Source organism: Bufo bufo, chromosome 3 (genome assembly GCF_905171765.1).
Source record: "Bufo bufo chromosome 3, aBufBuf1.1, whole genome shotgun sequence".
Classification (NCBI taxonomy): Eukaryota; Metazoa; Chordata; class Amphibia; order Anura; family Bufonidae; genus Bufo; species Bufo bufo.
This window is the reverse complement of record NC_053391.1, coordinates 354,066,709-354,092,104: the sequence shown is the minus strand read 5'-3', so window position 1 is coordinate 354,092,104 and position 25,396 is coordinate 354,066,709. Positions and strand designations below refer to the sequence as shown.

Genomic DNA, 25,396 nt, shown 5'->3' with positions numbered 1-25,396 from the left:
ATGAATCAGCAGCAGGTGGGCGGGGGAGTGGCTATAGCTTTGAATTAAAAAAACGCTGGACTCACTGACATCACGCTGGACTCAAATCAGCTCATTAGCATGCGGCATGCGGCATCTTTGTGTGAATATTATGAGGTAACCATCTGTCACACCAGTAAGTGAATACATCTAAGGCACTTTTTAGTAGTTAATGATTGTATATAATTAGTTATATTATAATCAAATATCCACATGACAGGTTCCCTTTAAGTAAACAGCAACTATGCAATCCTGTATGTCTCCATGGTAACAGACAAAAAACAAACCCTGTGTAGTCTGATCATTTATACCCCCTCGCATATTCCTTCTTCCTTCCTTAACCCTTGCTAATTTATTTGGTAGGTTAGCACTAGGTAGGGAATACATGGTTGGAAATATGACCACATGGGAACATTTACACATTTTGTTACCAAGGAAACACATAGGTGTGTGTATAGGACTGTAGACACAAAATAGGATCATTTTAATTAAGATTGTCTACTCATTTTTAATGCTTTGGAACAATAAAATCCTTGTAGAGAAAACAAGAATCCTTCTGTTTTATTATAGGTGGTATATATACATACACACACACACATTTTATACCATTCATTGCAATATTAGCCCTAATCTTCCATAAATAAATATATTTGTTTCTCCATATTTAATATTTCCTTGACATGCAAGTCCTCAGTGTGTAATCTGAACTGCAGTCTTTATGTGCGTTTTCATCTTCTGAAGGGGATTTGGAATCAGACTTTTTATAGTCTGTATGGCATGAGTCCAAGTCGTCCTCAGAGTCTGTGCAGTACTGGTTATCAGATTCCCCATCTGAGATGTCCATAGGATCATTATTGCCCCCTATACACAATGTATCAAAGAGCACGTTCCCTAAGGAATTAGAGACTGATGTAGGGAGACTGTCAAACCGGTTGCTCTCAGAAATGGATGTAGAGGGAAACATTTGAACATCTCTTGAGACATCTATATTGATCTCATTAGAACAATCGCTAGTTTGATCATTCTTTGCTTCGAAGAACATGTTTGTGACTGATCCTGATGTATTTGGGCAGGTACAGCCAGATGAAGAGTTGTCACTGCTGGAATTGAACTCCAAGCCTTTAGAAGAAAAGTACAGCTGCCTATGAGGATCTAAAGTTTGCATAGAGGGTCGCACCATGTATCCTTGGCCTTTGGTTGGGTAAATATTGTCCCCATCATCATATATATCAGGAATCTGAAGTTTGATTGAGAAGTCCTCTTCTGCCTTATTACAAATGGTAACTGAATGATATATATTGGGGTCCAGTTCTGGCAAACATGGATTCTTCTGGCAATATTTGTTATTTGAAAAATCCTTTAAAAAAAAGTATAGTAAAGTAAAAGCTAAATAAGAATAAAATGCAGGAATATACTTAAGGTTTGATTTAAGCTGGAGTATTTACTTTATGATGTATTTTGTAGTGTTTATAGGACTTATTGAGCTAATATACAGGTGTAGTTCCATCCATGCATTGCTTGATGGGGTATCATATTTAGTTGTCATGCTCCATATATATTAGCATAGTGACTCTGTATCAGAAAAACAATATAAAAGGTGGGCTGCCAGACTCATTTAACAATATGTGAGCCAGACAACTGGTGCATATTATACCAGAAATCTGAGCTAGGTACCTTGCTGGCGTAGATGTCTCTTTCTGGTACATAAAACTCCGAAATATGGACTAGAATTATAATTGCTTAACAATTTGGGTGTATTATATGGGGTTTGTTATCATGAATGCTGTAAGAATTGCCACTTCTAATATATTCCCCCAATACAGTTAAAAGTGGTTATCCAGTTCTTTAAAATACTAGATCGGCAGGGGTCCCACTCTCGGGACCCTTGCCGTTTGTCAAACACAGCTCTGTACGATTAGCAGTAGCTGTTTCTGATTTTGCAGGTCAGTCCTATCCACTTGAATGGAATTGAGTTCTTCTTAGTTGTAATACCACACACAGCCATTACTAAGGGTATGGAGTTGTGCCTGATAAACAATAAAGGGGATGTGTGGTTACAGAGAGCTAGACGCCCACTGCCCTAATATTGATAGGCCAACAGGTTTAAAGGGAGTCTGTCACCAGTTTTATGGTGTCCTAACTAAGGGCTCATGCACACACAAACGTATTTTCTTTCCTTGTCTGTTTAGTTTTTTTTGCAGACCGTATGCAGAACCATTCATTTCAATGGGTCCGCATAAAAAACGGAAGTTACTCCGTGTACATGTCCATATTTCTGTTCCGCAAAAAAACAGAACATGTCCTAATATTGTCCGCATTACGGACAAGGATAGTCCTGTTATATTAGGGGCCAGCTGTTCCGTTCCGCAAAATACTGCCGTCATCCGTATTTTTTGCGGATCCGTTATTTGCAGACCACAAAATACATACGGTAGTGTGCATGAGCCCTTAGGGTGACAAGTCTCCTTATCAAGATGCTGGGTCTCCTTTTTTTGGTTGTTCCAGCCATTTTGCCAAAATAGTGTATTTAAAAGGTCCAGTGCATAATGATGAGTCCCAAGTACTCATGAGCTCCTGGCTTTCCTTGCCCACCTGCTGCTAATTCATACAGAAAAAAACCTGTCAGTCAGATGCAAGTGGGCGGGGACAGCCAGGAGTTTATGAATATTGGGACTCATTAGCATGGGCTGGAGCTGTTAGGATTTATAAGTAAGGGCAGCAGAAAACTGCTGACAGGTTTCCTTTAGAGAACGGAATAAACCCTATTTTAATCCCTTGAGCCATAACTTTTTTATTTTTCCGTGAACATAGCCATATGAGGGTTTGTTTTTTGTAGCCCAATTTGTACTTTCTAATGGCACTATTTTAATATTGCATAAGATGTAGTAGGAAGTTGGAAAAAAAAATCCAAATGGGGTGGAACTGGAAAAAAAAAAAAATTCATGGGTTTTGTTTTTACAGAATTCCCTATGCGGTAAAACTAATCTGTTACCTTCATTCTCCAGGTCAGTATGATTACAAGGATACCACATTTATATAGTTTTTCTTAATACTAAGAAAGTAAAACGTTGAAAAAAATATATATTTCTTTTCATTGCCATATTCTGACCGCCATAACTTTTATTTTATAATTGGGTCTATAGATCTACGTGAGGGCTCATTTTTTGATCTGTAGTTTTTATTGATACTATTTTGGCATTTGTATGAGTTTTCAATAATTTTTTTGCGATAAAACTCTAATTTACCACTGTCATGAAGTACAATGTGTCACGACAAAACAGTCTCAGAATGGCTTGGATCAGAAAAAGCGGTCCAAAGTTATTACTACATAAAGTGACATGTCAGATTTGCAAAAATCGGCCTGGGATTTAAGGTGAAAAGTGGCTTGGTACTGAAGGGGTTAATGTCCAAGATGTTTATTTTTTATTTTTATTTTTTATTTTGGGGATTTGAATTTTTAGATTTTCTTTTATATTAAATATTTTGTAACTTTTTTTTTTTATATACTTTTTTACCTTAGGTGACAATAGCAAGCAGTTATTAGATTGCCATTTCTATTTTGTAACGGAAATTGATCCATCACTTAATATGGAATTTAGTATATTCCAATGCAGTGCTGCTACCTACAGGCTCAGACCTATCATTACAAGGTAACTCTGATCTTAGTGAGAGGAAGCAGTTACCAGCGCTGGAACGCATTGCTCCCACATTTTCAACACTCAGATGCATTTGAGGGGTTAAAAGGCTGCAATCGGCTAATTGCCGATAGCAGACATTAGCCCTGGACGTCTGCTGTATGTAACAGTGGAAACCCAGCGGCTATGGCACCTGCTGAGCTTGTGAGCGGGCACTATATTTAAAGTGAAAGCTTTTGCCATCTACTAGAAGATGTGACTTTTTAAATAAAATTGTCGCACAACCCCACACAAAGCAGACTAACAAAACGACACCACCCCAGGAGTGGAGTTTCAGCAAATTTATACCTTAAAAAGGAGAAACCACATAAATTGGTGGGGAAAAAAAACAAAACGCATAAAAACACATAGCTGATTGCACACATTTCCCCCTGGTCTCTGCGGTTTGAAACAGAAAACCTGAAAATGGCTGGGCAATCTAAAGCTACCTGTACAAGCTCAAGTTTTGATGAGGTTTTCTCGTTTTGGGTTCAAAAACTGCATCAGAAAAACTGAATGTGTATGGGCAGCCTAAGGCTAGGGCTACACAGAGACATTTGTTGCGCGACTCCTTGACGCCGAAAAGTCGCGCAACATTCTTTATAAAAAATGGTAAAGCAAAAAATCTATCCAAGTTGGATGGATCGCAGTCGCAGCATTTCGCAGTGCGACACCATTGACTATCATTACAAAAAATGTGCGACATGAATATCATGTGACACATGTTGCAATGTAGTTGTACCCTTTTTGTCGCACGACTTATTGTCACACAACACATGTCGCTGTGTAGCCCTAGCCTAAGGCCTCTTGCACACAACCGTATGTATTTTGTGGTCCACAAAAAACGGATCCGCAAAAAATTCAGATGACGTCCATGTGCATTCTGTATTTTGCGGAATGGAACAGCTGGCCCCTAATAGAACAGTACTATCCTTGTCCGTTATGCAGACAATAATAGGACAAGTTCTATCTTTTAGCGGAACGGATATACGTAAATACGGAAATGAAATGCACGCGGAGTACCTTCCGTTTTTTTTGTGGACCCATTGAAATTAATGGTTCTGTATACGGTCCGCAAAAAAACAGAACGGACACGGAATGAAAATACATTTGTGTGCAAGAGGCCTAAAGCTGGGGCTCTATCTAGATTTTTTGTAGCACTTTTAACTATCAAGTGACAGCAGCAGTACACAAGATTGCATACAAGTCAGTTTACTGCTTTGAACTACAGCTGGAGCTTAATAGTTAAAATCAATGAAAAGTGCTACAAAAAGTCTAGATATAGCCCCAGCGTAAAACAATTTATGCAAACCACTTTCTTGAAACGTAAATGGGGCACATTTACTAAAGTGTCGCTGCCTGTTTTCATGAGTAAAAAGCCTGTTTACGATTGTCTTATTTACCAACAGTTTTTGTGCCCGTTTTGACTTTTTGACTGATGAGGATGTGGAGTCTCAGCCCAGGAGGAGCGTGCTTGGGCTCTGCTGGAGGGCAGGGCTGGGCACTGGATGGGGACGTTCCTGAGCACTGTTCAAAGAAAACAACGCCCCTCTGGACAGCTTACTGCCTAATTTGTATATCATACAAAGATGATTTCCGCAGGATAGAAAACAAGAAACGCTGAATAAGGCCTCATGCACACGACCGTTTTTCGGGTCCGCATCTGAGCCGCAGTTTTTGCGACTCGGGTACGGACCCATTCACTTCAATGGGGCCGCAAAAGATGCGGACAGCACTCCGTGTGCTGTCCGCATCCGTTGCTCTGTTCCGAGGCCCCGCAAAAAATATATAGCATGTCCTATTCTTGTCCGTTTTGCGGACAAGAATAGGCATGTCTACAATGGGCCGCAAATTGTGGAAGGCGCATGAGGCCTAAAAGGTATATCAGGGAATGAGGTAGTATGTTCTACATGACAATAGTTTTACTTTATTAGTGATAATCCATGTGACAGATTTCCTTTAAGGTATAATAAATGTGGTGCAAATTGAATACAGACTTTGCCAATACGCCAGTTTTTTTTTTTCTACAAAAAAGGCAAGCTTAATAAATGTGCCCCAATACATTTTCCATTTTAAATATTACACAGAGAACTCTTGCAGAACTTACCAAAACTTGAGGCATCTTGAAGGTTACTCTTATCTTATACCAGACCAGACAAGTTATAATAGCAATACCACTGCAAATTAGAAAAAGTGCTGGCACAGCAAGTAATACTGTGTGATAGCGCCCATCTAAAAAGAAAAGATGTAATATTTTACATATAAAACATCACACAAACTAATAGCAAGGACAGAAAGGAGAAAAACCTATTAAGACCTCATGCATACAACCGAAAATTTATATCTGTGTGCTGTTCACTTTTTTGCAGATAGCACCCTGAGCCATTCATGTCCAAGGGGTGTGACACAGTGCAGGGTATGGTCTGGGTAAACAGGTATTTTTCTCCCAGCGTGTGCTGCTGGGCTGATTTGCAGCCAGGTGGGGTCAAACACCGGACTGGATTTTAAGTGCCGGTCCGGGTTTTGGCAGTACCGAGCTGTCCTTTACCACTTAACCCCTTAAGGACCGGGCTTATTTTCACCTTAAGGACCAGGCCATTTTTTGCAAATCTGACCAGTGTCACTTTAAGTGCTCATAACTTTAAAACGCTTTGACTTATCCAGGCCATTCTGAGATTGTTTTTTCGTCACATATTGTACTTCATGACACTGGTAAAATGAAGTCAAAAATTATTATTTTTTGCACAAAAAAATACCTAATTTACCAAAAATTTGAAAAAAATTAGCAAATTTCAAAGTTTCAGTTTCTCTACTTCTGTAATACATAGTAATACCCCAAAAAATTGTGATGACTTTACATTCCCCATATGTCTACTTCATGTTTGAATTGTTTTGGGAATGATATTTTATTTTTTGGGGATGTTATAAGGCTTAGAAGTTTAGAAGCAAATCTTGATATTTTTCAGAAATTTACAAAAACTCAATTTTTAGGGACCAGTTCAGGTCTGAAGTCACTTTGCGAGGCTTACATAATAGAAACCACCCAAAAATGACCCCATCTAAGAAACTACACCCCTCAAGGTATTCAAAACTGATTTTGCATACATTGTTAACCCTTTAGGTGTTGCACAAGAGTTATTGGCAAATGGGGAGGAAATTTGAGAATTTCATATTTTTGTCAAATTTTTCATTTTAACCCATTTTTTCCACTAACAAAGCAAGGGTTAACAGCCAAACAAGATTGTATCTTTATTGCCCTGACTCTGCCGTTTACAGAAACACCCAATATGTGGCCGTAAACTACTGTACGGCCACACAGCGGGGCGTAGAGTGAAAGGTGCGCCGTTTGGTTTTTGGAAGGCTGATTTTTATGGACTGTTTTTTTGACACCATGTCCCATTTGAAGCCCCGCTGATGCACCCCTAGAGGAGAAACTCCCTAAAAGTGACCCCATCTAAGAAACTACACCCCTCAAGGTATTCAAAACTGATTTTACATACGTCGTTAACCCTTTAGGTGTTGCACAAGAGTTATTGGCAAATGGGGATGAAATTTGAGAATTTCATTTTTTTGCCTAATTTTCAATTTTAACCCATTTTTTCCACTAACAAAGCAAGGGTTAACAGCCAAACAAGATTGTATCTTTATTGCCCTGACTCTGCCGTTTACAGAAACACCCCATATGTGGCCGTAAACTACTGTACGGGCACACAGTAGGGCATAGAGTGAAAGGTGCGCGGTTTGGTTTTTGGAAGGCTGATTTTGCTGGACTGGTTTTTTGACACCATGTCCCATTTGAAGCCCCCCTGATGCACCCCTAGAGTAGAAACTCCATAAAAGTGACCCCATCTAAGAAACTACACCCCTCAAGCTATTCAAAACTGATTTTACAAACTTTGTTAACCCTTTAGGTGTTGCATAAGATTTAATGGAAAATAGAGACACAATTTCAAAATTTCACATTTTTGGCAGATTTTCCATTTTAATATTTTTTTTCCAGTTACAAAGCAAGGGTTAACAGCCAAACAAAACTCAATATTTATGGACCTTATTCTGTAGTTTACAGAAACACCCCATATGTGGTCGTAAACCGCTGTACGGGCACACGGCAGAGCGCAGAAGGAAAGGAATGCCATACGGTTTTTGGAAGGCAGATTTTGCTGGACTGTTTTTTTTTTACACCATGTCCCATTTGAAGCCCCCCTGATGCACCCCTAGAGTAGAAACTCCAAAAAAGTGACTCCATTTTAGAAACTACGGGATAGGGTGGCAGTTTTGTTGGTACTAGTTTAGGGTACATATGATTTTTGGTTGCTCTATATTACACTTTTTGTGCAGCAAGGTAACAAGAAATAGCTTTTTTGGCCCGTTTTTTTTTTTTGTTATTTACAACATTCATCTGACAGGTTTTATCATGTGGTAATTTTATAGAGCAGGTTGTCACGGACGCGGCGATACCTAATATGTATACAATTTTTTTTATTTATGCAAGTTTTATTCAATAACTTCATTTTTAAAACCAAAAAAATGTTTTAGTGTCTCCATAGTCTAAGAGCCATAGTTTTTTCAGTTTTTAGGCGATTATCTTGAGTAGGGTCTAATTTTTTGCGGGAGGAGATGACGGTTTGATTGGCACTATTTTGGGGTGCATATGACTTTTTGATCGCTCGCTATTACACTTTTTGTGACGTAAGATGGCAAAAAATGGCTTTTTTTACACCGTTTTTGTTTTTATTTTTTTACGGTGGTCACCTGAGGGGTTAGGTCATGTGATATTTTTATAGAGCCGGTCGATACGGACGCGGCGATACCTAATATGTATACTTTTTATTTTATTTATGTAAGTTTTACACAATGATTTCATTTTTGAAACAAAAAAAATCATGTTTTAGTATTTCCATAGTCTAAGAGCCATAGTTTTTTCAGTTTTTGGGCGATTATCTTGAGTAGGGTATGATTTTTTGCGGGATGAGATGACTGTTTGATTGGTACTATTTTGGCGTACATGCAACTTTTTTGATCACTTTTATTACCTTTTTTGGGAAGTAAGGTGGGCAAAATTTCAATTTTCTCATAGTTTTTATTTTTTTATTTTTATGGCGTTCACCGTGCGGGGAAAGTAACATGACCATTTTATAGATCAGGTCGTTACGGACGCGGCGATACCTAATATGTGTAGTGTATTTTATTTTTTTTATTTTTATTCAGTGATAAATGTTTTGTTTTTTTTATCTTAACTTTTTTCACTTTTTTTTACATTTTTGTGACCCAGACCCACTTGGTTCTTGAAGATCCAGTGGGTCTGATGTCTGTATAATACAGTACAGTACAATATATATTGTTCTGTACTGTATTTTACACTTGTCTGAACAGATCTATGCCTTTTAGCATAGATCTGTTCAGCACCATGGACAGCAGGACGCCTGAGCAGGCGTCCTGTTGCCATGGGAACCTTCCCCGTCTGCCACAACTTCGCAGACGGGGAAGGGTAAGCACAGGGCTGAGGGGGGCTCTCTGGGGGCTCTCTCCCTCTCCATCGGGGGGCTGCAAAGGCACAGCAGCCCCCCGATGGAGAGGGAGGGAGCTCCCTGACCGATGACAGTTAACTTTTTCCATACAGCGGTCCGTACGGACCGCGGTATGGAAAGGGTTAAACGGCTGACATCTTCACAGATGTCAGCCGTTTATACCAGGGTGCCAGCAATGTGCTGGCACCCTGGTATACCCACTAGAAGCCAACGATCGTTCATGGGGAGGCGGGCGGGGGATCGCGATCCCGCCTGCCGCACCGCCCGCCTCCCGCAACGCCCCCACTGCATGCGACACTTCCCCCGCACCACCCTCCGGCATAAAATCGTGCAGGGGTGCAGGGGGGGGTGAAAAATATTGATTTTAGACACTCTAAAGTTTCTGATCCCCGCGGTCAGGGCCCGCGGGGATCAGAAACTGCAAAAAGCGCAGCAAACCGCAGGTCTGAATTGACCTGCTGTTTGCTGCGATCGCCGATATGGGGGGGTCAAATGACCCCCCCCTGCATTGTTACGGGATGCCGGCTGAATGATTTCAGCCGAAATCCCGTTCCAATTAACCCCTGGGGCGCCGGAATACAGATTTTAAGTCAGGACGTACCGGTACGTCCTGGGTCCTTAAGGACTCGGGAAATAGGGCGTACCGGTACGTCCTGGGTCCTTAAGGGGTTAAGGACCACAGGTTTATACCCCCCTAAAGACCAGGCCCTTTTTTACAAATCGGCACTCCACAAATTTAGCGGTTTATTGCTCGGTCATGCAACTTACCACCCAAATGAATTTTACCTCCTTTTCTTCTCACTAATAGAGCTTTTATTTGGTGGTATTTCATTGCTGCTGACATTTTTACTTTTTTTGTTATTAATCGAAATTTAACGATTTTTTTGCAAAAAAATGACATTTTTCACTTTCAGTTGTAAAATTTTGCAAAAAAAACGACATCCATATATAAATTTTGCTCTAAATTTATTGTTCTACATGTCTTTGATAAAAAAAAAATGTTTGGGTAAAAAAAAAATGGTTTGGGTAAAAGTTATAGCGTTTACAAACTATGGTACAAAAATGTGAATTTCCGCTTTTTGAAGCAGCTCTGACTTTCTGAGCACCTGTCATGTTTCCTGAGGTTCTACAATGCCCAGACAGTACAAACACCCCACAAATGACCCAATTTCGGAAAGTAGACACCCTAAGGTATTCGCTGATGGGCATAGTGTCACGGATGGTGTACAGGAAACAAGATAATACAATACAAACAATGACTCACTGGACCCACAACTAAGGAACAAAAGGGAGACCCCTGCAATCGACCTGCCGCTCTCCCTTATTGCTCAGCCTACACAGACACGGAGGGAGTCAGGGTCACCTGGATCCAGAAAACAGAAAATCATAAATACATAAACAGAACTTATCTTGCAGACGACTGTGGACAGGGAACTGGGAACTGGGAGCTGGGAGCTGGGAACTGGGATCTGGGAACTGGAACAGCATGCACACACACTCCAGGAGGTTGTATCAGCCGCACACTACTGCCATATGGGTAGGAATTTAAAGGGAAGTAATCAGTCTGACTGCATGACAGCTGAGATAGACTAACGAGGTGAGGAACAGAAACCAAAACAAAGAAACTCAAGGAGGAGGATCTGGACGGCTCCTGTCAGAGCTTCTCAGCTGTCTGGTTGTGACAGTACCCCTCCCTCTAGGAGTGGACTCCGGACACTCAGGGCCCACCTTCTCAGGATGGGAACTATGGAAAGCCCTGATGAGACGAGAGGCCTTAATGTCCGCCACTGGGACCCACATCCTCTCCTCAGGACCATAACCCTCCCAATGAACGAGGTACTGGAGGGAACCGCGGACAAGACGAGAATCCACAATCCTAGAGACCTGAAATTCAAGATTTCCATCAACAATAATCGGAGGAGGAGGCAAAGGCGAGGGTACAATAGGTTGAACATAAGGTTTCAATAAGGACTTATGGAAAACATTATGGATCTTCCAAGTCTGAGGAAGATCAAGACGGTAGGCAACAGGATTGATGACAGACAGGATCTTGTAAGGCCCAATAAACCTAGGACCCAACTTCCAGGAGGGAACCTTCAATTTGATATTCTTGGTAGACAGCCACACCAAATCACCAACATTCAGGTCCGGACCAGGCACACGTCTCCTATCCGCCACACGCTTATATCTCTCACTCATGTTCTTTAGATTATCCTGAATCTTTTGCCAAATAGATGACAAAGACGAGGAGAATCTGTCCTCATCAGGCAAACCAGAAGAGCCCTCTCCAGAGAAAGTCCCAAACTGCGGATGAAACCCATATGCACCAAAAAATGGTGACTTATCAGAGGACTCCTGACGACGGTTATTTAAAGCAAACTCAGCAAGGGACAAAAAAGAACACCAATCCTCCTGATTCTCCAGATTCTGATTGACACGCTCTGTCTGGCCATTCGACTGCGGATGGAAAGCAGAAGAGAATGACAAGCGAACCCCCAAGCGAGAACAGAAGGCCTTCCAGAATCTGGAAACAAACTGCGTGCCCCTATCAGAGACTATGTCTGAAGGAATCCCATGCAATTTGACAATGTGGTCAACAAATGCCTGCGCCAGCGTCTTAGCATTGGGCAAACCAGGAAAAGGGATAAAATGCACCATTTTGCTAAAACGGTCCACCACCACCAGAATCACAGACTTCCCCGAGGAACGAGGCAAGTCCGTTATGAAGTCCATGGACAGATGTGTCCAAGGACGGGAAGGAATGGGCAAAGGAAGGAGAGGACCTGATGGCCGTGAATGAGGGACCTTGGCACGAGCGCAAGTCTCGCAAGCTGCCACAAAACCCTCAACCGACTTACGAAGCGCAGGCCACCAGAATCTCCGGGCAATGAGATCCAGTGTGGCTCTTGTCCCCGGGTGCCCAGCAAGGACCGTATCGTGGTGTTCTTTAAAAATCTTGTGTCTCAAAGCGAGAGGCACAAACAACCTCCCAGGAGGACAAAGATCAGGAGCTTCTGACTGAGCTGCCTGCACCTCTGCCTCCAATTCAGGAAAAAGAGCAGAGACCACCACACCTTCAGCCAAAATGGGACCCGGGTCTTCAAAATTCCCACCTCCCGGGAAACAACGTGATAGGGCATCTGCCTTCACATTCTTAACCCCAGGGCGGAACGTAACAACAAAATTAAACCTTGAAAAGAACAAAGACCATCTGGCCTGTCTCGGGTTCAGACGCTTGGCTGACTCCAAGTAGGCCAGATTTTTATGGTCAGTAAACACAGTAATAGGGTGTCTGGCTCCCTCTAGCCAATGGCGCCATTCCTCAAAAGCCAACTTGATGGCCAACAATTCCCTATCTCCCACATCATAATTTCTCTCTGCGGAGGAGAGCTTCTTTGAGAAAAAGGCACACGGTTGCCATTTGGCAGGAGAGGAACCCTGAGACAAGACCGCACCCACCCCTACCTCAGAAGCATCAACCTGAACTATGAAGGGTAACGAAACATCAGGTTGTACTAGGATGGGAGCGGAAGCAAAACTCTCCTTGATATTAGAAAAGGCCTTACGCGCCTCTACCGACCAGGAAGAAAAATCTACCCCCTTTCTGGTCATATCAGTGAGTGGTTTAACAACAGAGGAATAATTCAAAATAAATTTCCTGTAATAATTAGCAAAGCCCAAAAAACGCATCAGCGCCTTCTGATTCTCAGGAAGCTCCCACTCATGCACAGCGCGAACCTTCTCGGGGTCCATGCGAAAACCAGAAGCGGAGACAAGAAACCCCAGAAATTGGATCTCTGGAACCGCAAACACACATTTTTCCAGTTTCGCGTATAATTTATTCTCCCGCAGGATGAGTAAGACCTGACATAAGTGTTCCTTATGAGTCTTGAAATCAGGAGAAAAAATCAAAATGTCATCCAAATACACTAATACAAATTTTCCCATTAAATGATAAAAAATGCTGTTGACGAAATGCTGAAAAACGGCTGGGGCATTCATCAAACCAAAAGGCATAACTAAATTCTCAAAATGGCCCTCAGGGGTATTGAAAGCCGTCTTCCATTCGTCTCCTTCTCTGACCCTAACCAGGTTGTATGCCCCTCTTAGGTCTAATTTGGAAAAGACTTTCGCCCCAACAACCTGGTTAAACAAGTCCGGGATCAGAGGAAGCGGATAAGGATCACGAATAGTGATACTGTTCAGCTCCCTGAAATCCAGACAAGGTCTTAAAGAACCATCTTTTTTCTTAACAAAGAAAAAACCAGCGGCAACAGGTGACTTCGAGGGTCGTATGTGTCCTTTTCTCAGACTCTCAGAGATATAAGCACGCATAGCGACCCTCTCAGGTTGGGAAAGATTGTATAAACGAGATTTAGGCAGCTTGGCGCCTGGGATGAGATCAATAGGGCAATCATACTCCCTGTGCGGAGGTAAACCCTGAACTCCACTCTCAGAGAAGACATCCAAAAATTCAGAGAGGAAAGGTGGTACAGTTTTAGTAGAAACCTCAGAAATAGATGTTATGAGGCAATTCTCTCTGCAAAAGTTACTCCAACCATTTATTTGCCTCGCTTGCCAATCAATGGTGGGGTTATGTTTAGTGAGCCAGGGTAGCCCCAACACTAGAGGAGTAGGCAAACCGCTAAGGACGAAACATGACACATCCTCAACATGAGCATCATTCACAATTAAACGGATATTGTGAACTATGCCCTTTAATGATTTCTGAGAAAGTGGAGCTGAATCAATAGCAAAAACAGGAATATCTCTTCCCAAAGTGCATACCTGGAAACCATGAGTTATTGCAAATTGATTATCAATGAGGTTGACAGCTGCTCCACTATCCACAAAAATCTCACAAAAAATGCTCTTGCTCTCTAGCGCCACCCTAGCAGGCAGGACAAAAAGGGAACTACAAGCAAAAGGAAAACCTTCAATTTCCGCCTCAACCCTGCCAATAGTAACAGACGGAACATTCTTAAAAGATTTCTTCCTTTTTGTCTCTTTATTACTCCCAGAAAACTGCCTGAATCTCCTAGAGGGACAAACATTTGCCAGATGATTTATACCTCCACAACAAAAGCAAACCCTCCCCTGCGGGCTGAATCTTCTATTGTCCGAGGCAATCAACCCCAGCTGCATGGGCTCTTGCTCAGAAGGGGCTGACAGCGACTGAGACCCCTGTGCACAGAATGAGACCGCTGCACTGTCCCGGGACTGACAGGAAGGAGAGATCTCTCCTCTCTCTCTAAGACGCCTGTCAATACGAACAGCCTGAGACATAGCAGAATTCAAGGAGGTAGGTCTTTCATGAAAGGCAAATGCATCTCTCAATCCCTCTGAAAGACCATAGCAAAATTGACTTCGGAGTGCAGCATCATTCCAACCCGTATCTGCTGCCCATCTCCGAAATTCTGAGCAGTAAATCTCTGCGGATTGTTTACCCTGGCATAACAGACGTAGTTTAGACTCAGCCAGAGCAATACGATCCGGATCATCATATATCTGACCCAGGGCTAAAAAGAATTCATCCACTGAACGTAGGGGCCGTGCCCCCTCCGGCAGCGAAAAGGCCCAGGACTGAGCGTTACCCCTGAGCAGCGATATAATGATACCCACTCTTCGTTCTTCATCACCAGAAGAATGGGGAAGAAGGCGAAAATGGAGTTTGCAAGCCTCTCTAAAACGTACAAAATTCTCACTACCCCCGGAAAACGTATCCGGGAGCGAAATCTTAGGCTCAGCACAAACTCCATGAACGCAAGCTGAACCGGTCACTTGAAACTGAGAAAAAGTCTTACGGAGATCAGCTACCTCCAAAGCAAGACCCTGAAAGCGTTCAGCCAAAAGTGTAACCGGATCCATGCTTGAGACGGTTTTGGCGGCTGATAATGTCACGGATGGTGTACAGGAAACAAGATAATACAATACAAACAATGACTCATTGGACCCACAACTAAGGAACAAAAGGGAGACCCCTGCAATCGACCTGCCGCTCTCCCTTATTGCTCAGCCTATGCGACCACCCCAAAGGTGGATGGGCGCATATCCACGTACCTCGGCTATCTTAGACCTGAAGGCCCTACAATAGTGAGGGGACACGACCACCGGCTCCCTACACAGACACGGAGGGAGTCAGGGTCACCTGGATCCAGAAAACAGAAAATCATAAATACATAAACAGAACTTATCTTGCAGACGACTGTGGACAAGGAACTGGGAACTGGGAGCTGGGAACTGGGAACTGGGAACTGGGAACTGGAACAGCATGCACACACACTCCAGGAAGTTGTATCAGTTGTATCAGCCGCACACTACTGCCTAGAGAGAGGAATTTGGCCTATAGCAACCAATCAGATGGCAACTAGGGGTGACTAAGCCAGTTCCAGTTTTTGTAAATCTCCCCATTATGTCTGCGTCTGTTTTTAGTCTAAAAAATGCTATTTTAGACAGTCTTATTTTTTTCAGTCACATTTACTACTGAAATTGATCCTGTTTTGAAGGCTTTTGTGCCTTGTTTGTCTATTTTGAGTTTTTAGACTAATTCAGAAGTTTTCAAACTTTTGTGACTTTTTTCCAATCTGTTTATGAACTGTAGGTGCGCCATTTTTTGCATTTGAATTTGTCCCAAAAACAGTCTAATTTCTACTTCACTCCAGGACTTTTTTTGCATTAAAAGTCGCACTTCCCAGGAGACTTACAACTTTTTTCCGCAACCTTTTTTATGTGCAAATAAATAAGAGCAGTCTAAGGCCTCGTTCACACTTGTTTGGTCAGTGATTTCCATTAGTGATTTGTTAGCCAAAATCAGAAGTGAAGCCTACACAGAGATAAGGTATAATGGAAAGATCTGAACCTGTTCTGTGATTTTTGACCGGCACCTGGTTTTGGCTCACAAATCCCTTACCGAACACTGAAGTGTGAACGAGGCCTAAGTGAAAATTAACCTAACTGAAAAACAACCACCAGAGGTCAGACTAATAAAAAATACGCCATCAACAGCTGTGCGACTAAAAAAAAAAATACTTGGCAAAAGAGAGACAACCGAATGAAATAAGTCTGTCTAATTTTATGGGCAAAAACAGACGAGCTTGATAAATGTGCCCCAATGTATTTCAATGGTGTCACAATGCGGCATGCTGCAACTGCGATGTACTATTTCACCCTGCATAATCCAGCTTGGTACAAGTTGTCATAGTGCCAAAGTAGGGGGTCTAGTTATATGTGGTGACACACATATAATAAATTCGGAGTATGGGATGTACACCGCTTTTGGGTGCCAGAAGTCAATTTTCTTTTAAAAATAATCTGATGTACTTCATTCACTGCTCTCAGCACTTTATTTTATTTTTTTACCTTTTTGGGTGAAATTGAGGCAAATTGGACAAGAGAACTTGCTCGTTTTAACATTAAAAAGTATTGTTTTGGCAGTAACACAATATTCTCCATTGTATCCAAGAGTTTTGATTGTGATTGAAGGCTCATCCAGTTCTTGTTCTATGACCTAATAAGAAAGAGCATATGAAAAAGAAGAAAATCCATTCAATGTTCAAAAGGCAATTCTGCCTACATATAAAGGTACATGATTTGCACCAACAGCTATTTCACGATGTGAAGTGGAGTTGTTAAATTCTGGCATCTTGTTACTCCGTTAAATCCGCTTGTAGCTATGAGATTTTTACATTTAGTTATCTCTTAGAGCTGTTACAATTATGGTCAATCTTCACATTAATTGAATAATGGGAGAAAAGAAGAAATGAATCGCACATCCACTGCTAATGCTATGATCTCATCACTGCATTTCTGCAGGAGACAGCACTAAATAGCGCATGTGTACTACCTCCATGCTACATGCTAAATGAGGCATTAGTGTACATTTTGATCAAAAGGCATAAGCCCACTCACCAGGCCAAGGTTGCCTCTGTGAGTGGGTCCTAACCTTAATGTTTCTGTATTCAGTGTGCTGAAATGTAGTATTTATACCTCATTTGTATTGTATTTATTCTGGATCATCACGAAATATGTCAAAGCCCTAGAAATGATGTATGGTCGTACACAAACTGGCATCTGTGTAGAGGCATTAACAGTTATAGAGTCATCTCCTTGAGTTACAGTTAGATTTGGAGGGTCCGGGTCCACTGCAAAGATAAAGTATGCATTACATTCCATTACACATCCATTGAATATAACCTGTGCAAAGCCCAACATGCTTAAAGGTGTTGTCTGAACGTACATACTGATGACCTATGCTCAGGATAGGTCATCAATATCTGATTGTTGGGTCCAACTCCCAGCACCTCTATGGTCAGCTTTTGGAAGGGGTTGTGGTTCTCGAGCATGCGCTGCGGTCTCTTTTTCAGCTGGTGACATCATGTTCATCAGTCACATGGTCTTTCTGCAGCTCAGTCTCATTCAAGTTAAAAAGAATTGAGTTGCAATACCCTATACAATGCATGGTGCTGTGCTTTGTTTACTATAAAGAGGCTGCAGTGCTTGTCTGAGCGCAGTGCTGCCTTCAAACAGCTGATTGGCGGGGGTAATGGGAGTCAGACCCCACCAATTTGATACTCATGACCTATCTTGAGGATGTCATCAATAAGTTCTGTATACCTTTAAACTAAGGAACTCAAATGCTAAAAGTAAATGCTTTTGACGGTGATGGCAACTTTATGGATATATAGTTGGCCACTAGGGGCAGATATGAGCAATTTGCATGTCTTTTGCCTACTGTCTCATAATGAGCTGTCATCAGGTCTTAGTGATACAAAAGAGATGAAGGGGAGTTACTAGATTGCAATGATATGTGTCATTCCTGCCTTCCGCTACAACAAGAAAACCACATCTGACCATAAAAAATTCTTGTAAATTTGGGTAATATAAAAGATAAATATAAAAACAAAAACAGCATTAGTGTAGGATAGTGTCATGGTGGGGAGTGGGGGAAACCCCCCCACTGTACAATGAAGAGCAACTAGGCCTGAGAGATAGGATAAGGGAGCAGGTCACCTCCTATTGCTTCCCTAATCCTCGCCCTTTCCTCTTACCATAGGGCCAGGATTAGGACGGCTCATACCCAGGAATCTGGGACCCTGAGTCGCCCTGATAATCCCTCAAATAAAAGAGCTGAGACTACCTGTTCATCCCAGACACGGATGAACAGGAGTCTAACTGGCCTAGCTACCAGGGAAGGGACAGACAGTGCACAGCTACTGAATCGGCAGGCAAGTGCCCAGAAACAACACGCACTTACCTGCCGCGGCACCGCGGCAACAACGACAACCGGAGCCCCATGCGGACAGGATGCATGGCTGCCTCCATGGCAGAGCTGCACACTGACTTTTAGTTCCCCCTCTGGGGAACCCTGAGACCCCCTTCAGGAGGCACAACACACATGTCTAGCAAACATGCTGGAATACAGACACCAACAGACCAGACATGTAACAACCACTAGACCAGACAACAACCACCCATACATAAACATCACCAAACCTATGCAAGGGTAGTGAAGGGAAGGTAGACAATGGGATGGCATAGAAAACATCAGAGAGACATCAATATCCCACTAAGTGGTCCTCAATGACTGGGCAGATAAAACACCCAGGAAAGGAGCAAAGCTCCAGCACCAACAAAGGCTGGCGTACAACTGACTCCAGCCTGGAAGCCACAGGTGATAAAACCCTAGTGGCCACACCAAGCCAGGAAGTTAACCCCTCCAGCACCAGACAGGGGAGGGAGCAGGAGAAGGGGAGCAAAGCCCATACATGCTGCAACAACAATGCGTTGCCCCTGGCAACCAGCATGTACGGCTAATGTGTCATGGCCCACAACAAAGACCGTGACAGTTATTTTTGTTACTTACATTTATGGATGAGAGCTCATCTTGTGAAGTCTCAAATAATATAAGTGTCCCTTTATTGTAAAGATGTTTTACATCTTAAAGGGGTTGTCCAAATTTTGTGAGGATGGGGAAACTGTTTAGAAGAAGCAGAAAATAAAAAAAAATTCACTGGCATCTGCACAGACTAGTATCTGAGTGGCACGTGACCACAGAGATGTGACAACAGATGGTAGGTCATCCCTTCTGGTCCACCAAGGGAAGGGGGGGGGGGGGAGCCTCAGAGCTGGAATGGATTGGCATTCATTAGAGGTTTTTTTTTTTTTTCTTATTTCTTCCAGGCCCTCACTAAAAAACTTTTGTGGTCAGACAACCCTTTTAAGGCCAAGTTTAATTATTTGGTCAGTTATTGCCATCAGTTATTGTGAGCCAAAACCAGTAGTGAACCGCCTCAGAGATCAGCTGTAATTTAAAGATCTGCACCTGTTCTGTGTTTTTGACCTGCTCTGGTTTTGTCTCACAATAACTGATAGAAATAATGAACCAAATAACTGAAGTGTGAACTCAGCCTAAGGGCTTATTCAGGCGGCCATATGCTGTCCGCAAAAATGCGGATCCGTTTTTTTGCGGAAAGTTCAGCATGTCCGCAAAAAAACGGATTGCATTCCGTTTTTTTGCTGATCCATAGACTTCAAGAGGGACATGTCCTGATTTTTACTGACAAGTACAGGATATGATTAAATTTTTTGCTGAGCCGTCCAATGGAAGAAAAGGGCTCCATAGAAGTGAATGGGACATCCTCTAATCCGCCAAAAAACGGATCTGCATTTTTGCGGACAGCATACGGCCGTCTGAATGAGCCCTAACACTGATTTGAGAAATCAAATATTCTATCAAACCAGAGCATAGCAAACCTTATAGTATAAATATTGTAACAAGGTGTGTGGAAAAGTGCTGGAGGGGGTGTATATTTCACCCAGAGTCCTCAGCTGGAGGAGATGAAAAGAATCCAGAAAGCTGTATTTGCTTCAGCAAAGTGTAGTTTGCTGGAGTTGTTTTGTTCAGACTCTGTTGTGTGCAGGATTTTTTTTTGACTGGTAGGTAGGTTTGGTAGTGGGATTTACCAGTCCACACCATTAAGGTTTATTTACAATTGCAGATTATTGGCCAGATGTGCCCATCTAAAGGTGTTGGCGATCACCCAACGAATGAGTGAAACGCTCTTTCATCGGGTGATCCTGTCGTTTGTGGAGGCACCTAAATTATAGTTTCTGGGCAGCAGACCGTGCTATCGAAATCTGCTGCCCATAAACAAAGCAGCTGTATGAGGACGAGTGATCGCAATAGCGATCCTTTTTCCTCATACTGTGGAGGTGATAGCTGCATGTAAATGCAGCGGTCTACTCCACTGAACGAGCAGCCGACTGTCCCAACAATCTGCTGCTGCTCGGCATGTGTAAATGCACCTTTACTCCAGCACGGCTATTTTCCCTGGCCTGAGGAGATCCCAGGTAGAGCTACTCGGAATGTTGCTGGGGAATAAATGGAGGCCTCAGAGCTTCAGTTAGGGTCAGAGCATGGTGGCTGTTAGACCGTGTGGCTATGCAAAGTCATATCCCTCCTGACATGCTGAAAGCATAGGTGAGAGAGAAGTTCCCTGTATAGTTAGCGCTCAGATGGGCAGGTGTTCATTTCATGTTTTGTTAATTAATTTCTTGATCGTGAAAAATCAGCAATGTAATATTCGTGTAATGACCTCGAAATACAGGGGTGGGTCACTATAGCTACATCTTTCAAGCTGCTAGAAGTTTCCTGAGACTTGAACATGGTTTGCACGGCAGAACATTACAATAGCTTTATATGCAGATGGAGTGCTTCAATATATTCGCGATTGTGAAATCGGCACCAATGATGCAAATATATTAGCGCAATTCGTGCAACTTCACATTTTAATAGGTCTGACTACTTATTAGTGATTGGTGCACTAAGTATTGTTGTGAACTTGTGACATTACAGCACTATGTATGTGTGCAGCATGTATCTATGGACAGCAAGAGAGCACAGCAACAACACTGCTGTCTCTCTCTCAGATCTGCAAAATACTGCATACAAGGGCTGCTGGGGAGGTTCTTATATTGTAAAGGGGTAGGCAACTTTACAGGGTGGGCCATTTATATGGATACACCTTAATAAAATGGGAATGGTTGGTGATATTAACTTCCTGTTTGTGGCACATTAGTATATGTGAGGGGGGAAACTTTTCAAGATGGGTGGTGACCATGGTGGCCATTTTGAAGTCGGCCATTTTGAATCCAACTTTTGTTTTTTCAATAGGAAGAGGGTCATGTGACACATCAAACGTTCTCTGTGTACAGCCATTGACATGTTGCCGAGGTTAACACGTGAGGAGCGGATAGAAATTGTGTTGATGTCTGGTGAACGCAGTAACCAGGTCATTGCAGCAGATTTTAATGCAAGACACCCTACGAGACCACCCATCTCCCATGCAACAGTTAGCAAACTGCTTGCTAAGTTTTGTGAAACTGGTTCAGTGTTGGCTTTGCCAAAATGTGGATGCATGAAATCTGTCACTAATGAAGAAACATCAGTGGCTGTCCTAGCTTCATTCAGCAAGAGCCCACAGCATAGCACTCACCGCATGTCACTGGAGAGTGGCATTAGTCTAACATCCCTTCGGCGGATATTAGCTACTCACAAATGGCACCCTTACAAACTCCAGCTACTGCAGCATCTCAACGAGGATGACCCAGATCGGCGCACTGAATTTGCAGAATGGGCAAAACAAAAATTGGAACAGGACCCTCAGTTTACGCAGAAGATTTTGTTCAGTGATGAGGCAAACTTTTATGTGAATGGTGAAGTTAACAAACAAAACCACCGCTATTGGTCTGACCCTAACCCACATTGGATAGATCCCTCCAAGACTGTTGGAACAAAAAAATTGATGGTATGGTGTGGTATATGGGGTACAAAGATAGTGGGGCCATTCTTCATCAATGGAAACCTCAAGGCCACTGGATATGCGAAATTGCTACATGATGAGGTGTTTCCCTCTTTATGCACTGAAGCTGGCACGTTCCCGGAGTTTTTCCAGCAAGATGGTGCACCACCACATTATGGGTGTCAGGTCCGAGCATTCCTAGATGAACAGTTTCCTGGAAAGTGGATTGGTCGTCGTGGGCCAGTTGAATGGCCCCCAAGGTCTCCCGATCTGACCCCCTTAGACTTTTATCTTTGGGGTCATCTGAAGGCAATTGTCTATGCTGTGAAGATACGAGATGTGCAGCACCTGAAACTACGGATACTGGAAGCCTGTGCTAGCATTTCTCCTGCGGTGTTGCTATCAGTGTGTGAAGAGTGGGAGAAGAGGGTTGCATTGACAATCCAACACAATGGGCAGCACATTGAACACATTTTATAAATGGTCCGAAACTTGTAAATAACTCATGAAAGAATAAAGTAATGTTAAAACCAAGCACACCATTGTTTTTCTTGTGAAATTCCCAAGAAGTTTGATGTGTCACATGACCCTCTTCCTATTGAAAAAACAAAAGTTGGATTCAAAATGGCCGACTTCAAAATGGCCGCCATGGTCACCACCCATCTTAAAGTTTCCCCCCTCACATATACTAATGTGCCACAAACAAGAAGTTAATATCACCAACCATTTCCATTTTATTAAGGTGTATCCATATAAATGGCCCACCCTGTACGATTGGTTGCTAGGGATGTTGCTAAGCTCAGACAAAGACATTGCAGCCTTCTCATTGGCCCACAAGCAAGAAGGGAGGTTAATGTTGAAAAAAAAATCTAGAATATTCGAAATTACGAATATATATCACTATATTCTAAATATTCTTGAAGTGCCGATATTCGCAAATGATATTCGCTATTCGAATATTCGAACCCAACACTAGTAATGAGTAGTAGCAGCAGTAGTGTCTTAAATGAATATAATGTATGTAAACATATGGAAATAGTGGATAACTGAATTATTACATACCTGTAAACATGTATTCTATATTTTGAATTTGAACCCATGGAGATCTGGCAGGAGAAACAGTTCGCACTTGTACTGTGTGGTTCCAGTCCCAAAATTTCATAAGGATACAGCTAAAGTCACACTCTGTAATGGAGATATTTTCACATGCAGGGACGGGTGTCCATCTTAAGAATGAAACAAATGAGTGTTTAATCAGATTTAATTTAAAAAAAAGTTGAATAACCGATATGGGTTATAGAAGTAACAGAGCCCATTTATAAAAATATAGCAGAAAATCAAGCACACATCGTTAACACATTTATAGGGTTTGGCATATTAGCACATTTACAATGCAAATTTGATTTAGACATTATTTGTTACTAATCTCATTCAGTTCCAGCGGCGTTTACATCAATGCTGCAGAGGAACCAGACATCGACTGTCATATTACTGTACAACCAGATGCCACTACTTCTGTCCCGCTCTTCTTCTGGACATGCAGGTCTTCTTTGTGCCACAAGCAGTGTTGGGTGCCAGGGCAACTAGTGCTCTCAAATGACATTAGGACTGGAGGCCTAATTAAAAATGACTGTAGACTACACTCGTCAACTGAAGATTAAGGTACATCCTTGCAGGTTTATTGTTCCAGCTTATTATATAGACTTTCTTTCTGACTTTAATCATGACCCTTGCCTCGACCTTGGCCTGGTTCTAGTATCTTTCTTCGGTCTTGTCACCTCCTTCCTTCTGGTATAGACTCCTGTTTCCTGATTTCGATTCCATCTCATCTTCTGCCTTGTTGCATTTTCATCGATTACTATTGGCTACACTCCTTCGATACAAAATGCATCTATCAAACAGTCAGGTGAGAAGAATGGTGAGATTCCTTATACTCTACACCTCAGTCTAGCCAGCGCTAAGCTGCTTGAGCTTAGAGATTCACTACTCTTGTGATAAACATAAAACTTGATTACAGAAGCACATGACAAACAGGATTTTTTTTTAGATGAAGTGGTTAGTTTCTTATATTTTGCAACATTTCTTACTGATAGGCACATAGTAAATTTATATCTGTTTTGAACATTTATTCAACAGCTTTGTGCATTGCTGCATCTGATCTATTATCCCTCTGGAGGACGCACCATGTCCATACATTACATTGTCAGCCAAATAGTGTCAATATCAACTTTGTCCTTTTTTGTTTCCCCTGCAGGAGAACTAAATGCTATCCTACAGCAGTCGTTTCAGATTACAGGTAATTCTGGCGGTGCCATCAATGGCATTGTCCAAAGTAGAGAGCCATTTAAGGTTTATGGCCCAAATTTACTAATTTTAAAGATAGTGTAAGCTTAGACCGGCTGCCTAGACCTGCACCAGATTTATCACAGGGGCTCAGGCTGAATGATAAATGTGGTGCAGGGATAGTCACTTTTCTCTGACTTTATACCAACTATTGGTTGGTTTACTTTAAAGGGAACCTGTCACCGGGATTTTGTGTATAGAGCTGAGGACATGGGTTGCTAGATGGCCACTAGCACATCTGCAATACCCAGTCCCCCTAGCTCTGTGTGCTTTTATTGTGTAAAAAAAAAACTATTTGATACATATGCAAATTGACATAAAAGAGTCATATCTTACTTGTGTGACCAGAGAAGTCATATTTTCAAGCTCTGACTCATCTCAGGTTAATTTGCATATGTATCAAATCGGTTTTTATACACAATAAAAGCACACAGAGCTATGGGGACTGGGTATTGCGGATGTGCTAGCGGCCATCTAGCAACCCATGTCCTCGGCTCTATACCCAAAATCCCGGTGACAGGTTCCCTTTAAGGGCTTGTTTACATCACCGTTATGTATTCCGTTATAACCATGGTATAACGGAAAGCCATAACGGAAAATAACAGAATCCATAAGACGGAAGTCAAAAGTAAAACCTTTAGAGGCATTCGTTTTGATCCGTCATAATAGAATTATATGCGCAAGCATAACGATCTGTCTGGTTTCCGTTATGCTGGACGGAAAACAAAGTTATTTCGACAGAACTTGGGAATAATAGGAAACTATGTAATAACTAACAAAAAGCAACTGCAAAATGCAGTGCCTCAGAATAGGGTACTTGCAAAATCGTTTCTTGGTATTTAAATGTTTTTTAATGTTCTAATATATTGTACTGTCCAGTATAGTTTTGTATGGATAAGTCATGATTAACAATCCAGACTCTCCCCTTGTAGGAAGCTAGGTGATGGACTTAGGGCCACCACTAATTCAGTCAGGGTGTTTCTAATGCTAGCTGATGAAGTGAGAGGCGCTACATGTAATCACTCCTTGGAGT

General features: G+C 42.1%; 2 protein-coding genes across 2 annotated transcripts in view; both read right to left on the bottom strand.

Annotated features, from left to right (window-relative positions):
• Positions 1–249: 249 nt before the first annotated feature.
• On the bottom strand, positions 250–16,698 carry LOC120993417. Its single transcript, XM_040421922.1, has 3 exons — positions 16,580–16,698; positions 5,800–5,924; positions 250–1,375 (listed from the first exon to the last, which is right to left on the bottom strand). Exons 2-3 carry the CDS (start codon positions 5,812–5,814, stop codon positions 683–685), a joined length of 708 nt encoding a protein of 235 aa, XP_040277856.1. The 5' UTR covers positions 5,815–5,924; positions 16,580–16,698; the 3' UTR covers positions 250–682.
• A 502-nt stretch (positions 16,699–17,200) lies between these two features.
• IFNLR1 (interferon lambda receptor 1) overlaps positions 17,201–25,396 on the bottom strand; it is a 46,319-nt gene continuing 38,123 nt past the window's right edge. Inside the window, exons 3-4 of the mRNA XM_040422259.1 lie at positions 23,083–23,246; positions 17,201–17,361 (exon numbers count right to left, since the gene is read on the bottom strand). Of these exons, the coding sequence (XP_040278193.1) occupies positions 17,201–17,361; positions 23,083–23,246 (325 nt within the window). The remainder of the gene's footprint in view (positions 17,362–23,082; positions 23,247–25,396) is intronic.